This window comes from Camelina sativa, chromosome 16 (genome assembly GCF_030686135.1).
Source record: "Camelina sativa cultivar CO46 ecotype springtype chromosome 16, ASM3068613v1".
Taxonomy (NCBI): Eukaryota; Viridiplantae; Streptophyta; class Magnoliopsida; order Brassicales; family Brassicaceae; genus Camelina; species Camelina sativa.
The window spans coordinates 24,752,841-24,768,847 of NC_141895.1; the positions used below are offsets into that span (position 1 = coordinate 24,752,841).

Sequence of the window (16,007 nt, forward strand, 5' to 3'; positions counted from 1 at the left end):
ACATCTTCTTTTAATATTACAAAAAAGAAAATATATCCAAAAATCTTGCCCACGAGCCACGATCCTATAAATATCAACTAATTGTTAGCAAACAAATTAAATTAAATGGTGCAAATGGTTGCACAATTGAAAAAGGTTGAAGGAGTTGAAAAAAATTATTCAATCAAGTTTCACCATTTGATTGGAAGAGGTTGAAAAAGTTGGAAAAATCTATTCAACCCATTCAACTTCAAAATTTGGAAAAATAAACTAATCCTACAGAAAAAATGTTCAACTTGTTTAACCACTATTTTGGAAATGAATGGGTTGAATATTTTCCAACTTAATTTTGTTCAACTCATTTTTTCAATTTTATGCGAGCATTTGCAGCCAAATTGAGGCTGGGCAAGGTACGGACCTAAAACACTAGTTTGTAATAAAAAGAGAGTGAAGTAAATGCTTTCCAAATAAAATTAAAAATTAAATATATAAGAAAGAAAAAAAAAAAAATCATGACAATTAAATTAGGAGTGGAGACGCGAATTGGAGACAGAGATAACTGAGCGGAGGGATTCAGATCTATACACCCCACGAAACTGAATCTCACCGTCTTCTTCTCGAAGATCCCTCGTGTGTTTCTCTTCTTCTCGCATCTACGCTTCTCTGGTAATTCTACTGATCGTCACCGTGAAGCTGTGCTTGATCGCTTCCCCTTGTGAACTGATCTGATCTGATCTGATCTGAGGTGAATCTTCTATTTCTTCTCCTTCTTCTTCATTTTACGAATCTCGATTTCGCGGATCTTACTGCTTCGTTTCCTTAGATCTGTTTGAAATTTTGACGTCGATTACTTTTTTTTTTTCTTCCCGGTTTCGATGGACTGATTTTTTTCCCGTGATTTCTCTCATTCGCTGTGATCTGGGTTTTTTTTTTTGTGTAGAGTTTGTTTCTGTTTCGTAATCTGTGAAGAATATGCTGACCAAGTTCGAGACCAAGAGTAACCGAGTTAAGGGTCTGAGTTTCCACCCTCAACGACCATGGATTCTCGCCAGTTTGCACAGTGGTGTGATCCAGCTCTGGGATTATCGTATGGGTACTTTGATCGATAGATTTGACGAGCACGAAGGACCTGTTCGTGGTGTTCATTTCCACAAATCTCAGCCTTTATTCGTCTCTGGAGGTATGCTTTCTTTTTAGGTCCAACAAGTCCTGTTTGATACATTTTCACGATCTGATTAACTCTTAGCGTCGCCAGTTTCTAGATCTAGCTTGGGTTTGATGGATGACTTGAGCTCTTGTCGTCCAAGCTAGAGTTTTAATTTGTGTTTAAGTTGATTGAACCTAGTACACACTGAAAGCAGATCTTGTAGTACTGCAAATGGCTTGGGATTTCTTCATCATTACAGTTATCCTAATGCACTTCCAGAACATTACTCATATGTAGTTGATGTCATTGATTACGTTGGGTGTTGCAGGGGATGATTACAAGATTAAAGTGTGGAACTACAAAACTCACAGGTGTCTTTTCACGCTTCTCGGGCATCTTGATTATATCCGCACTGTTCAATTTCACCACGAAAACCCGTGGATTGTGAGTGCTAGTGATGATCAGACTATCCGCATATGGAACTGGCAGTCACGGACTTGTATTTCCGTGTTGACTGGCCACAATCATTATGTTATGTGTGCCTCTTTCCATCCTAAGGAAGACCTTGTTGTATCAGCATCACTGGATCAGACTGTCCGTGTTTGGGACATTGGTGCTCTTAAGAAGAAGTCACCATCTCCTGCTGACGACCTCATGCGATTTAGTCAGATGAATTCTGATCTTTTTGGTGGGGTTGACGCTATAGTTAAGTACGTCCTTGAAGGTCATGATAGAGGAGTAAACTGGGCTTCTTTCCATCCTACCCTTCCTCTCATTGTCTCTGGTGCTGATGACCGCCAAGTAAAGCTGTGGCGTATGAATGGTATTTCTTATGTCTTCTTTTTCACATAAAGTTAAATTTTATGAATCACTGAGGTACTGACTGATGCCTTCAATTTTCATTGCAGAAACCAAAGCTTGGGAGGTGGATACATTGCGAGGTCATATGAATAACGTTTCATCCGTTATGTTCCATGCAAAACAGGACATAATTGTATCAAACTCTGAGGATAAAAGCATCCGTGTCTGGGATGCTACCAAGCGAACTGGAATCCAAACCTTTCGCCGTGAACATGATCGATTCTGGATTCTTGCAGTTCACCCTGAGATTAATTTGCTGGCAGCGGGACATGACAATGGTATGATTGTCTTCAAACTTGAGAGAGAACGTCCTGCATTTGCTTTGAGTGGTGATTCTTTATTCTATGCCAAGGATAGATTTTTGCGGTACTATGAGTATTCAACTCAAAAAGATTCCCAAGTTATTCCTATACGGCGTCCTGGTACCCCAAGCTTGAATCAAAGTCCTAGGACTTTATCGTACAGTCCGACAGAAAATGCAGTCCTTATCTGCTCAGATCTGGATGGTGGTTCTTACGAGTTGTACATCATACCGAAAGATAGCGTTGGGAGGAGTGACGTTGTGCAAGATGCCAAGAGGGGGACAGGGGGTTCTGCGGTGTTCATTGCTCGCAATCGGTTTGCTGTTCTTGAGAAAAGCACCGGCCAGGTGTTAGTGAAGAATCTAAAGAATGAGGTGGTTAAAAAGAGTTATTTGCCTATTCCCACAGATGCTATCTTTTATGCTGGGTCTGGAAATTTGCTTTGTAGATCTGAGGATAAAGTGATTATATTTGACCTTCAACAAAGGCTTGTTCTCGGTGAGCTTCAGACACCTTTTGTTAGGTACGTTGTTTGGTCTAACGATATGGAGAGTGTTGCTTTGCTCAGTAAACATACTATCATTATTGCAAGCAAAAAGCTCGTCCTCCAGTGCACGCTTCATGAGACAATACGTGTGAAAAGTGGAGCCTGGGACGACAATGGTGTCTTCATTTACACAACTCTGAACCACATCAAGTACTGTCTTCCTAATGGAGATAGCGGAATCATCCAAACCCTAGATGTCCCAATCTATATCACCAAGGTTTCTGGAAATACAATCTTTTGCTTGGACCGGGATGGGAAGAACAGGGCTATCACTATTAATGCAACTGAGTACATTTTCAAGCTTGCACTGCTGAGAAAGAAATATGATCACGTCATGAGCATGATAAAGAACTCCCAGCTATGTGGACAGGCTATGATTGCTTATCTTCAGCAGAAAGGATTTCCTGAAGTTGCCCTCCACTTTGTTGAAGACGAGAGGATCCGATTCAATTTGGCTCTTGAAAGTGGAAACATCAGTGTTGCTGTTGCATCCGCTACAGAGATTAATGAGAAAGACCACTGGTATAGACTCGGAGTGGAGGCTCTTCGTCAGGGAAACTCTAGAATTGTTGAGTTTGCGTACCAGCAAACAAAGAACTTTGAGAGGTTATCTTTTCTTTATCTCATTACTGGCAATTTAGACAAGCTATCAAAGTTAATGAAGATTGCTGAGGTGAAGAACAATGTAATGGGTCAGTTTCACAATGCTCTCTACCTAGGAGATGTTAAAGAGCGTGTTAAGATACTAGAGAATGCGGGTCATTTGCCTCTAGCCTATATCACAGCTTCGGTTCATGGTTTAAATGATGTTGCTGAGCGACTGGCAACTGAGCTAGGAGACAACGTGCCCTCTTTGCCTGAAGGGAAAACTCCATCGCTTCTAATGCCTCCAACTCCCATTATGTGTGGTGGTGATTGGCCACTTCTGAGGGTGATGAAAGGAATATTTGAAGGAGGGCTTGAGAGTGCAAACAGAGGAGGGGCTGTTGATGAAGAAGAAGAAGAAGATGTTGAAGGAGATTGGGGTGAGGAACTTGACATGGTCAATGTTGATGGAATGGAGAACAGAGACATCGAAGCCATATTGGATGGTGAAGAAGCAGCTGACGAAGACGACGAGGAAGGTGGATGGGGGGGACTTGAAGACTTGGAGCTCCCACCAGAGCTTGACACTCCTAAAGCCTCTGCTAGCGCTCGTTCATCGGTTTTTGTGACACCTACTCAAGGTATGCCGATAAGTCAGATTTGGAGCCAGAATCCGTTGCTTGCTGCTGAACAGGCTGCAGCAGGAAGCTTCGACACTGCAATGCGTTTGCTCCATAGACAGCTTGGCATTAAGAACTTTGCGCCTTTAAAATCCAAGTTTCTTGATCTTTTCAGTGGGAGCCATAGCTATCTCCGTGCCTTTTCTTCATCTCCTGTGGTTCCTCTTGCGATTGAGCGTGGATGGAGCGAGTCCTCCAGTCCTGACGTCCGTGGCCGGCCAGCTCTTGTTTTTGAATTCTCTCAGCTAGAAGAGAAGCTCAAATCCGGTTACAAAGCCACAACAGCTGGGAGATTAACTGAGGCTCTCCGTGTCTTCCTCTCTATTCTCCAAACCATCCCATTGGTGGTAGTCGAGTCAAGAAGAGAAGTCGACGAAGTTAAAGAACTGGTCATCATTGTAAAAGAATATGTCCTAGGTCTTCAAATGGAGCTCAAGAGGAGAGAGATAAAAGATGATCCGGTGAGGCAGCAAGAGCTCGCTGCTTACTTCACTCACTGTAAACTCCAAACGCCTCACCTACGGCTTGCGTACTTTAGTGCAATGACCGTCTGCTACAAGTCAAGGAACATGGCTACTGCTGCTCACTTTGCCAGAGGATTGTTGGATACAAACCCAACTATTGAGAGCCAGGCAAGGACGGCTAGACAAGTTTTGCAAGCCGCAGAACGCAACATGACAGATGCAACCACGCTTAACTACGACTATAGAAACCCTTTTGTGATATGCGGGTCTACTTATGTGCCAATCTACGGAGGGCACAAAGACGTTTCATGTCCTTACTGCACTGCCCGGTTTGTACCAAGCCAGGAAGGTAACATCTGCACGGTTTGTGATCTCTCAGTCATTGGCGCAGACGCATCTGGTTTGCTATGCTCGGCTTCTCAAGTCCGGTGAATAAGTCAGATTGATATTATGTGCTTCAATCGTGAGGTAAGTACGAGATGCTCTTTTTTTATGGAAGAAGAGAGTGTTGAGCTTTTGGTGTTTGTGATGTCTACTTAAAAAAAATCAGGTTTGTGAATTTTTTCTGCTGCGCCTTCTGCTACTCTTTTAAGTTGTTTCTTATATTAGTAACAACAGCATGAGAACCTTTTTCTTTTTATATTTTACATTCTCATGACAATTTCATTTAGGCCTTATTGGATTCCAAACTCGATCACTATGATGAGAAATATAGACGTAATCTTTTTTGTTTTGTTTCCATTGTTTTGGGGGTAAATTTCCAGTTGTGCTTATGATAATGAAACAAAACACTTCCTACCTAAACATGACCGCGATAGTTATGCCAGTCATGTCATGGACCGTCCTCCGGGCACACAAATGATAAAGAGTTATGTCTACTCCCCCAGTGGTCAAACTGCTTTCCACAAAACTGAGTTCTATTATGAACATTGAACACGATCCATATCTGAGTTCGACGAATCTCAAGTTATCGTCCCAAACACTAAACGATATACCAAACTTGTTAAAAACTAATGATATAGATACAGATGATAATGATGATATATACAAGTTCAAATCTCATGTTAGATGTGTTTTGGTTTGGTTCATTTTGGTTTTTGTTTGGGTTTTATTCTGTTTCTAGTAATTTGACCCGTGCATACGCACGAATTATTATTTGTGGTTAAATAATATATAACTACATATTAATTTGTAATAAGTAATATAGTTTTAACTTTTAAGTAGTTTACAATATAATTTATTGGTTGAATGTTAGCAAATTTTTGTGTTAAAAGTAAATGTATTTTGTGAAGTCATTTTTTATAGCAACGTTAAAATGAGAAAATAAAGTTGGTAATTTTGTGGAGCAAATCAGAAAAGAAAAAGACCCAACAACGATTATGCTTAGCCTTCCAATTTTCCAATCATCCCTTTTTTTTAGTAGGCACATAAGCTCATATTATTTTAATTTCTAAAATATAATTTTACTGTTATTAATACTCTCATATATAAATGGAGAGAATAAGATTCGTATGATTTTAATAAAAATAAACAACTAAACAATACTACACGAATTGTAAGTACATAATTGATTTTTTATGTGTTTATCTTTTCAAAAACACAAACACTGCTCTTAACAAATAAAAGAATTTTAGTTGCTCTTTTCTAGCCAAATTTTAGTTGTCTTTTACTACTTCGCAAAATTTAGAGATTCAATTGAATAAAGATTCAATTCAGAGATTAATTAAAACTCTCTTTTTCCTCAAGTGGTCAAAGAGATTTAAATGAGGGGAATACTAAAAAAAAATGAATTTGTTAAAATTACTTTTTTTTGATATATTTTTTTCAAAAATACTTCATTATTTGGTCATTTTAATTTTTGTCCTTTTTAATTTTTAATGACCATTTTACCCTTAAATGAAAAATGTTTTATTCAATAAAAAGGAAAACATAATTTTCCCGTCAAAAAAATTTCTGACATATTTTCCCGCCAAAAGATTTACGAAAAAAATTCCCACCAAAAATTTTCGACAAAAAAGTTTTCCGCCAAAAATTTTCCCGCAAAAAAAAATTTACAAAGTTTTTAAAAGGTTTTCAAAAAGTTTTCAAAATATTTTTAAAAAGGTTTTTAAAAATTTTTTAAACACCTTGTAAAAACTGTTTTACAAGGTTTTTAAACACCTTGTAAACGCTTTTACAAGGTTTTTAATTTTAAAAGCGTTTACAAGGTTTTTAAAAGGTTTTTAAACATTTTGTAAACGTTTTTACAAGGTTTTTATTTTTAAAAGCCTTTACAAGGTTTTAAAAAGCGTTTACAATTTTTTATAAAATATAAATTTCAAAAATTTTGGCGGGAAAAAACATTTTGGCGGGATTTTTTTTGTTTTTGACGGAATTTTTTTTCGATTTTGGCTGAATTTTTTTTTCATTTTTTAGCGGGAAATTTTTTTATTTTTTGGCGAGAAATGTTTTTCGATTTTGATGACTGTACATTTTTGCTTTCACTCAAAGAAAAGGTAATTTTGTCATTTTAAACATAAAAGGGGTCGTTTTAAAAATAGTCAACATGAAAATGTATTAAAAAAAAAGAGGCATTGAAAAAGGGGCATTTTTGAGTACCAAAAAAAAATATGAAGTCTTAAAAGAAGACAAAATAGCAAGATTCTTTCAACTTTTTTTGTTTGTTAACGGCTCATCTTCCATTCTTTCGCAATCTTTCTCTCCTTTCTTCTTCCTCTAAGAGTTGAAGTTCTCTTTCATCTTTCTCCCTTGCGATTCTTGCACTACATTTAAACAATTCCACATGAATCGTTAAGGAATATCAAACAAACAAATTAATGAAAATCAGAATACTTATGTACCTTCATCTCTCTTCCTTTTGGATATCTTCAAAGCCTGCTTTCATGTTTATGTCATCATCGTCGTACCTAGAAAAACGCTTGCTGGGTCTGAAATGGAAACATAAAACCCATATAAGTATCAGGAGACATATTAGTAATGGATTTGAGAGTAGGAAGAGTAGTACTTACAACAAATATCTAAGCATGTTGAAAGCTTCTTCATCCTCTGAACTTATTGCAGCATGTTGGGCGCTGGTTTACTCATCATTTGTGCATATTACTTGAAAAATTTGTGTCCTGCTAGAGAAAATACATAAGAGAGAGATGTGAAAGATCATGATCACGATCATGATACTTGGTGTTTCGAGTTAGGCACTGATTGTTTTGGTATCATTCGGGGTGGCGATGTCACGTGAAACTTTCTCTTTTCTACTACCGGTTGCCTATGATCCGATGACATTGGTCTTGATGAGGTCTGTCTCTGAGCATTTTGAATAAAACCTTTGACGAACAGGCTGCAAAGGACCAAAGAAAGAATGAAATGTTAGTGAAAGCTTGATTTTGATATATATATATATTGATTTGAAGGTCAGTTGATGAAAGAGTTTGAGAAGTTTTTTAGACGATCGTGGCAACAAAGAATTGAGATCGTGGGGAACCTTTAATTTGGTTCAGTTTTTTTTTTCTTGTTTTTTATTCTTTTTCCAATTTGGGGTAAAAGATTTTTTTGTTTGTTTTTTGTTTAAATTAAAAAAACAAAAATCGGATGTGACAGGACTAATTGGCTAGATGACTTGTGTTTATATGATAAAGGATTAGAAAAAACAAAAATCTAATGTGGCAAGACTTAATTGGCCAGATGACTTGTGTCTTATAAAATAATAAAATAAAGGAGTAGAAAAAAAAATCTGATGTGGCAAGACTTAATTGGCTGGATGAATTGTGTTTTATATGTAAAGGATTAGAGAAAAAAAATCTGATGTGGCAATACTTAATTTGGCCGGATGACTTGTGTTTTATATGATAAAGGATAAAAAAATATATATATGATGTGGCAAGACTTAATTGGCTGGATGACTTGTGTTTTATATGTAAAGGATTAGAAAAAAAAATCTGATGTGGCAAGAATTAATTGGCTGGATGACTTGTGTTTTATACGATAAAGGATAAAAAAATATATATATGATATGGCAAGACTTAATTATTCAGATGACTTGTGTTTTATACCATAAAGGATTAAAAAAACTTGTGTTTTATATGATAACATTGATATGTTACGGTTTTGACTCACTTTGACCCCGTTCATTTGATAGTTTTGTAGTTGTTTGAGTCCTTTTCAGGTTATAATAAGAGGCTAGGAAGCTAAAAGCAAGGATTGGAACAGCATGAGCAATCGGAGCAGAAAGGAGTTGAATTAGAGCAGAAAAGCTGATTTTAGACCCAGGAGCACATGCTCCCGATTTCCGAGCACATGCTCCTAACTCTACGGTTTCATGACGACACGTGGCAAGCATCTAGGCGCCGATTCCCTGCCTAATTCCCCTTATTTTAGGCGATCCTTTGTGAGAGAAAGAGGGTTGAGATCGCTTTTTAATAGGGAGATTTGAATTTGGAATCTTTCCTTATTTTTCTCTACTTGTATGCTATTTAACCTAGGGTTTTTATGAGAGATAAGATACCTTTTCTTTTGTTTTTGAGCGACGCTTTTGTGAGAGGGAGAAGGGCGGCTACCTTGTGAAGCATTCTCTGAACCCTTTTTATTTTTATGTCATTGAATTTCTCATCTTTTGCTATGATTCATTTCTCTATGTCTGAGTAGTTTTCTTTGCTAGATTAGGAGTTTCAAAAGGGGTTTCATGGGTTAACAACAGAACACAAATAGGGCTTTATATAATCGATTGTCTTCACTATTGTTAGACTTAATGCTTAGGTTGATTTGATCACCCAATCTATGATTCTAGGTTTATCTATTCATCAAAAGTGTAAAAGGTTGCTAGAAAAGACATTAGTGGGCAAATTATCCTAGACCTGCGAAAGTTGATGTGTAGGTGATTTGTGAACTTATCATTCCTGTTCTTTAATGCTTGTCTGCGATTCTGGGCTCAAACGACAGTTTAGGGTTTATGGACCGCTGAGCATGTGCTCCGGATGTCTGAGCATGTGCTCCGCGTTTCCACACAGAATCGACCAGATAGAGTTATTGATACCACGACAGTGGATCAGTTTATATTTATGTTTGAGTTCTAGACTGGTACTTAATCTATGCCCTGAATAGTTGTTTAGTTGCTATCTCTGAAATTCCCGAGAATTATCCCTGATCTAGTGTTTTGCTTATTGCCTTTTTATACCGTTTTAATCGCGTTACTGGTACCAAACAAACCCAACTTTGAATTGTCTTAGCTTGAAATTGAACCAATAGAACCATAGAGTAAAACTTGGTCTTCGTGGGATTCGACCCCTAAGTACTATTTCTTTGATGTGCACTTGCAGTAGGAAAATAGGGTTTAAAACTCTGTGTATCAAGTTTTTGGCGCCGTTGCCGGGGACCAAATTTTTACCTTTGGTTTTCGGCGAAATTACTAGACTAAGACCTTACTGATTTGTCTTTCTGCTTCTTCTTTGCGTGTGTTTCAGGTGCATGTCAAGAAGATCTACAAGAAGAAACAACACCGAAGAACTAGTTGCTTTGTCAGCCGCAGAGCTCTCTTTGGCAGAAAGAACAAACCGCAAGAACAGAAAGTTTCAATCCGTCAACATGGGTGACAATAGAAACAATGAGGATATGGCTGCCGAGTTGCAGCAACTTCGACAACAGTTGGGGCAGTTGCTCCGTGCTCAACACGAAAGAGCCGCGCCGCCACAACCGTCCATTGGGGACAAGGACAACCCGCATGTGTTCTACACCAACCGAGCGGCGATTGTTCCTCCCACCATCCCAAGACAAGATTTTGAGATCAAGCCACAGATGATCTCTCTAGTGAAGCAGCACCTATTTCACGGTCTCCCAGCTGAGATTCCGATGGACCACATCGAGAATTTTGAGGAGATATGTAGCACTACTGGTTCAAATGGGATACCGCCAGACTTTCTGAAGTGCAAGCTCTTTCCCTTCTCTCTTGCGGATTGAGCCTAGTACACACTAAAAGTAGATCTTATGGTACATGTTGCATAGTATTGTCTTTGGACATAAATGCAAATGGCTTGGGATTTCTTCTTCATTACAGTTATATATCCTAATGCACTTCCAGAACATTACTCATATGTAGTTGATGTCATTGATTACGTTGGGTGTTTGCAGGGGATGATTACAAGATTAAAGTGTGGAACTACAAAACTCACAGGTGTCTTTTCACACTTCTCGGGCATCTTGATTATATCCGCACTGTTCAATTTCACCACGAGAACCCGTGGATTGTGAGTGCTAGTGATGATCAGACTATCCGCATATGTAACTGGCAGTCACGGACTTGTATTTCCGTGTTGACTGGCCACAATCATTATGTTATGTGTGCCTCTTTCCATCCTAAGGAAGACCTTGTTGTCTCAGCATCACTGGATCCGACTGTCCGTGTTTGGGACATTGGTGCTCTTAAGAAGAAGTCTGCATCTCCTGCTGACGACCTCATGCGATTTAGTCAGATGAATTCTGATCTTTTTGGTGGGGTTGATGCTATAGTTAAGTACGTCCTTGAAGGTCATGATAGAGGAGTAAACTGGGCTTCTTTCCATCCTACCCTTCCTCTCATTGTCTCTGGTGCTGATGACCGCCAAGTAAAGCTGTGGCGTATGAATGGTATTTCTTATGTCTTCTTTTTCACATAAAGTTAAATTTTATGAATCACTGAGGTACTGACTGATGCCTTCAATTTTTATTGCAGAAACCAAAGCTTGGGAGGTGGATACATTGCGAGGTCATATGAATAACGTTTCATCCGTTATGTTCCATGCAAAACAGGACATAATTGTATCAAACTCTGAGGATAAAAGCATCCGTGTCTGGGATGCTACCAAGCAAACTGGAATCCAAACCTTTCGCCGTGAGCATGATCGATTCTGGATTCTTGCAGTTCACCCTGAGATTAATTTGCTGGCAGCGGGACATGACAATGGTATGATTGTCTTCAAACTTGAGAGAGAACGTCCTGCATTTGCTTTGAGTGGTGATTCTTTATGCTATGCCAAGGCTAGATTTTTGCGGTACTATGAGTATTCAACTCAAAAAGATTCCCAAGTTATTCCTATACGGCGTCCTGGTACCCCAAGCTTGAATCAAAGCCCTAGGACTTTATCGTACAGTCCCACAGAAAATGCAGTCCTAATCTGCTCAGATCTGGATGGTGGTTCTTACGAGCTGTACATCATACCGAAAGATAGCGTTGGGAGGAGTGACGTTGTGCAAGATGCCAAGAAGGGGACAGGGGGTTCTGCGGTGTTCATTGCTCGCAATCGGTTTGCTGTTCTCGATAAAAGCACCGGCCAGGTGCTAGTGAAGAATCTAAAGAATGAGGTGGTTAAAAAGAGTTCTTTGCCTATTCCCACAGATGCTATCTTTTATGCTGGGACTCGAAATTTGCTTTGTAGGTCTGAGGATAAAGTGGTTATATTTGACCTTCAACAAATGCTTGTTCTCGGTGAGCTTCAGACACCTTTTGTTAGGTACGTTGTTTGGTCTAACGATATGGAGAGTGTTGCTTTGCTCAGTAAACATACTATCATTATTGCAAGCAAAAAGCTCGTCCTCCAGTGCACGCTTCATGAGACAATACGTGTGAAAAGTGGAGCCTGGGACGACAATGGTGTCTTCATTTACACAACTCTGAACCACATCAAGTACTGTCTTCCTAATGGAGATAGTGGAATCATCCAAACCCTGGATGTCCCAATCTATATCACCAAGGTTTCTAGAAATACAATCTTTTGCTTGGACCGGGATGGGAAAAACAGGGCTATCACCATTAATGCAACTGAATACATTTTCAAGCTTGCCTTGCTGAGAAAGAAATATGATCACGTCATGAGCATGATAAAGGACTCCCAGCTATGTGGACAGGCTATGATTGCTTATCTTCAGCAGATAGGATTTCCTGAAGTTGCCCTCCACTTTGTTGAAGACGAGAGGATTCGATTCAATTTGGCTCTTGAAAGTGGAAACATCAGTGTTGCTGTTGCATCCGCTACAGAGATTAATGAGAAAGACCACTGGTATAGACTCGGAGTGGAGGCTCTTCGTCAAGGAAACTCTAGAATTGTTGAGTTTGCCTACCAGCAAACAAAGAACTTTGAGAGGTTATCTTTTCTTTATCTCATTACTGGCAATTTAGACAAGCTATCAAAGTTAATGAAGATTGCTGAGGTGAAGAACAATGTAATGGGTCAGTTTCACAATGCTCTCTACCTAGGAGATGTTAAAGAGCGTGTTAAGATACTAGAGAATGCGGGTCATCTGCCTCTAGCCTATATCACAGCTTCGGTTCATGGTTTAAATGATGTTGCTGAGCGACTGGCAACTGAGCTAGGAGACAACGTGCCCACTTTGCCTGAAGGGAAAACTCCATCGCTTCTAATGCCTCCAACTCCCATCATGTGTGGTGGTGATTGGCCTCTTCTGAGGGTGATGAAAGGAATATTTGAAGGAGGGCTTGAGAGTGCAAACAGAGGAGGGGCTGTTGATGAAGAAGAAGAAGAAGATGTTGAAGGAGATTGGGGTGAGGAACTTGACATGGTCGATGCCATATTGGATGGTGAAGAAGCAGCTGACGAAGACGACGAGGATGGTGGATGGGGGGGACTTGAAGACTTGGAGCTCCCACCAGATCTTGACACTCCTAAAGCCTCTGCTAACGCTCGTTCATCGGTTTTTGTGACACCTACTCAAGGTATGCCCGTAAGTCAGATTTGGAGCCAGAATCCGCTCCTTGCTGCTGAGCAGGCTGCAGCAGGAAACTTCGACACTGCAATGCGTTTGCTCCACACACAGCTTGGCATTAAGAACTTTGCGCCTTTAAAATCCAAGTTTCTTGATCTTTTCAGTGGGAGCCATAGCTATCTCCGTGCCTTTTCTTCATCTCCTGTGGTTCCTCTTGCGATTGAGCGTGGATGGAGCGAGTCCTCCAGTCCTGACGTCCGTGGCCGTCCAGCTCTTATTTTTGAATTCTATCAGCTACAAGAGAAGCTCAAATCCGGTTACAAAGCTACAACAGCTAACAAATTAACTGAGGCTCTCCGTGTCTTCCTCTCTATTCTCCAAACCATCCCATTGGTGGTAGTCGAGTCAAGCAGAGAAGTCGACGACGTTAAGGAACTGGTCATACATGTAAAAGAATATGTCCTCGGTCTTCAAATGGAGCTCAAGAGGAGAGAGATGAAAGTTGATCCGGTGAGGCAGCAAGAGCTCGCTGCTTACTTCGCTGAGTGTAAACTCCAAACGCCTCACCGACGGATTGCGTACTATCGTGCAATGACCGAATGCTACAAGTCAAACAACAAAGCTACTGCTGCTCACTTTGCCGAAGAATACTTGGCTACAAACCCATCTATTGAGAGCCAGGAAGAAAAAATTTAGCAAGCTGAAAAAGTTAAGCTAGGCATGACAGATGCAACCACGCTTAACTACGACTATAGAAACCCTTTTGTGATATGCGGGTCGACTTATGTGCCAATCTACAGAGGGCAGAAAGACGTTTCATGTCCTTACTGCACTGCCCGGTTTGTACCAAGCCAGGAAGGTAACATCTGCACGGTTTGTGATCTTTCAGTCATTGGCGCAGACGCACCTGGTTTGTTTATGCTCGGCTTCTCAAGTCCGTCCGGTGAATAAGTAAGATTGATATTATGTGCTTCAATCGTGAGGTAAGTACGAGATGCTCTTTTTTTTATGGAAGAAGAGAGTGTTGAGCTTTTGGTGTTTGTGATGTCTACTTAAAAAAAAGTCAGGTTTGTGAATTTGTTCTGCTGCGCCTTCTGCTACTCTTTTAAGTTGTTTCTTATATTAGTAACAACAGCATGAGAACCTTTATCTTCTTGCGTTATATTTCTTTTTGTTTGATTTTATATTTTACATTCTCAGGACAATTTCATTTAGGCCTATTGGATTCTAAACTCGATCACTATGATGAGAAATATAGACGTAATCTTTTTGTTTCCATTGTTTTGGGGGTAAATTTCCCGTTGTGCTTATAATTATGAAACAAAACACCTCCTAGCTAAACATGACCGCGATATTTATGCCAGTCATGTCTTGGAACCGTCCTCCGGCACAAAAATGAATGAATGATAAGATTTATATGTCTACTCCCTCAGTGGTCAAACTGCTTTCCACAAAACTGAGTTCGATTATGAACATTGAACACCATCCATATCTGAGTTAATAGTCGTTCGACGAATCTCAAGTTGTCGTCCCAAACACGAAACGATATAACAAACTTGTTAGGAACTAATGGTATAGATACAGATGAATAGATGATGATGATATATGCAAGTTCAAATCTCAATAGATGTGTTTCGGTTTGGTTCATTTTGGTTTTTGTTTGGGTTTTAACAATCTTTGGGTTTTATTCTGTTATCTGGTTTGGTTCGGATCAACTAAAAACCTTATCATATAATACAGTTGTTTAAATTTTCAGAAAAGGAAGATTTTTATTTTTTAAGACTACTAGAATTTGTACCCGCGCACGCGCGGGATTTTACTTTCAAATATTTCCTATCATAAAATTTGTTGAGCTCAAATATAATCATTTCAATTTTTGAGTATAAATCTAAATAAATATTAAACTTACTTTACTCAGTAATATACAACATATATATATTTTTGAAGATAATATTTATTTGTTATATCTATTTGCGATTTTAGGTGAGATTTTAGTTAAATTTTTTTATCAGTAAGAATCATTGAATATGAATTTGAAGATTAAAAAAGAAATCTATATAAATGTTATACTTATTTTACTAATCTATATATAACATATACTGTCTAGTGTTGCAATGATATTGTCGACAATCTTCTGACATTTTATCTTTAAAAGAGTTCATTCCATATTCATATCCCATGAAAACATAATTTAAAAAATTCTAACGTCAATATCGATCGTTGACCTAATTATAGAGACCATTTAAACATATCGATATCCTACATTAAATGCGAATATACAAAGTTTCATGAACAGTTTTAGAGCTATGTCGCTACAATGAGGTTGTCCAAATGCATCATCTGCCATAATAAAATTTCCGACAAAGTCAAGAATGCTTAAATGATAACGTTTAAACCCCACAATGAATATATATTCATTAATCCAAGTTATATATTTTTCTAAAATCTCATATGTTATTTGCAGATGTTAATTTTGTGATGCAACCCCAGCTTCGTCTTCTCAAAAAAAACATAGTGTACTTTGAATATGTTGTTTTTGCCTATGTTTTGGGTTAAAAGCATTTGATAATATATATATATATATATGTTATATTTGTTATATATGTTTTCTATCATGTTATAAAATTGTAGCTCCAATTGATAATATACTTTATGAGATATGCTTCACAAATCACATGCCACTTTTTGTAACGGCTTACATATCGTTTTTTCTATATTTCCTCACCATTGATTTTGTTTTTTTAGATAGATTATTTT

General features: G+C 38.5%; 1 protein-coding gene, 1 long non-coding RNA gene and 1 pseudogene across 3 annotated transcripts; 2 read left to right on the plus strand and 1 right to left on the minus strand.

Moving 5' to 3' along the window:
• Window positions 1-330: 330 nt before the first annotated feature.
• On the plus strand, window positions 331-5,306 carry LOC104751796 (coatomer subunit alpha-2). The gene is made up of 4 exons (XM_087492366.1): window positions 331-724; window positions 920-1,159; window positions 1,455-1,949; window positions 2,035-5,306. Exons 2-4 carry the CDS (start codon window positions 952-954, stop codon window positions 4,995-4,997), a joined length of 3,666 nt encoding a protein of 1,221 aa, XP_087348492.1. The 5' UTR covers window positions 331-724; window positions 920-951; the 3' UTR covers window positions 4,998-5,306.
• A 1,766-nt stretch (window positions 5,307-7,072) lies between these two features.
• On the minus strand, window positions 7,073-7,946 carry LOC147925920 (uncharacterized). The gene is made up of 3 exons (XR_015583730.1): window positions 7,574-7,946; window positions 7,406-7,492; window positions 7,073-7,327 (listed from the first exon to the last, which is right to left on the minus strand). It is a non-coding gene; the product is annotated as an uncharacterized LOC147925920 (long non-coding RNA).
• Window positions 7,947-10,545: 2,599 nt separating this feature from the next.
• On the plus strand, window positions 10,546-14,528 carry LOC147925921 (coatomer subunit alpha-2 pseudogene; annotated as a pseudogene). Its single transcript, XR_015585046.1, has 3 exons — window positions 10,546-10,555; window positions 10,683-11,177; window positions 11,263-14,528. The product of XR_015585046.1 is annotated as a coatomer subunit alpha-2 pseudogene (transcript).
• Window positions 14,529-16,007: the final 1,479 nt, after the last annotated feature.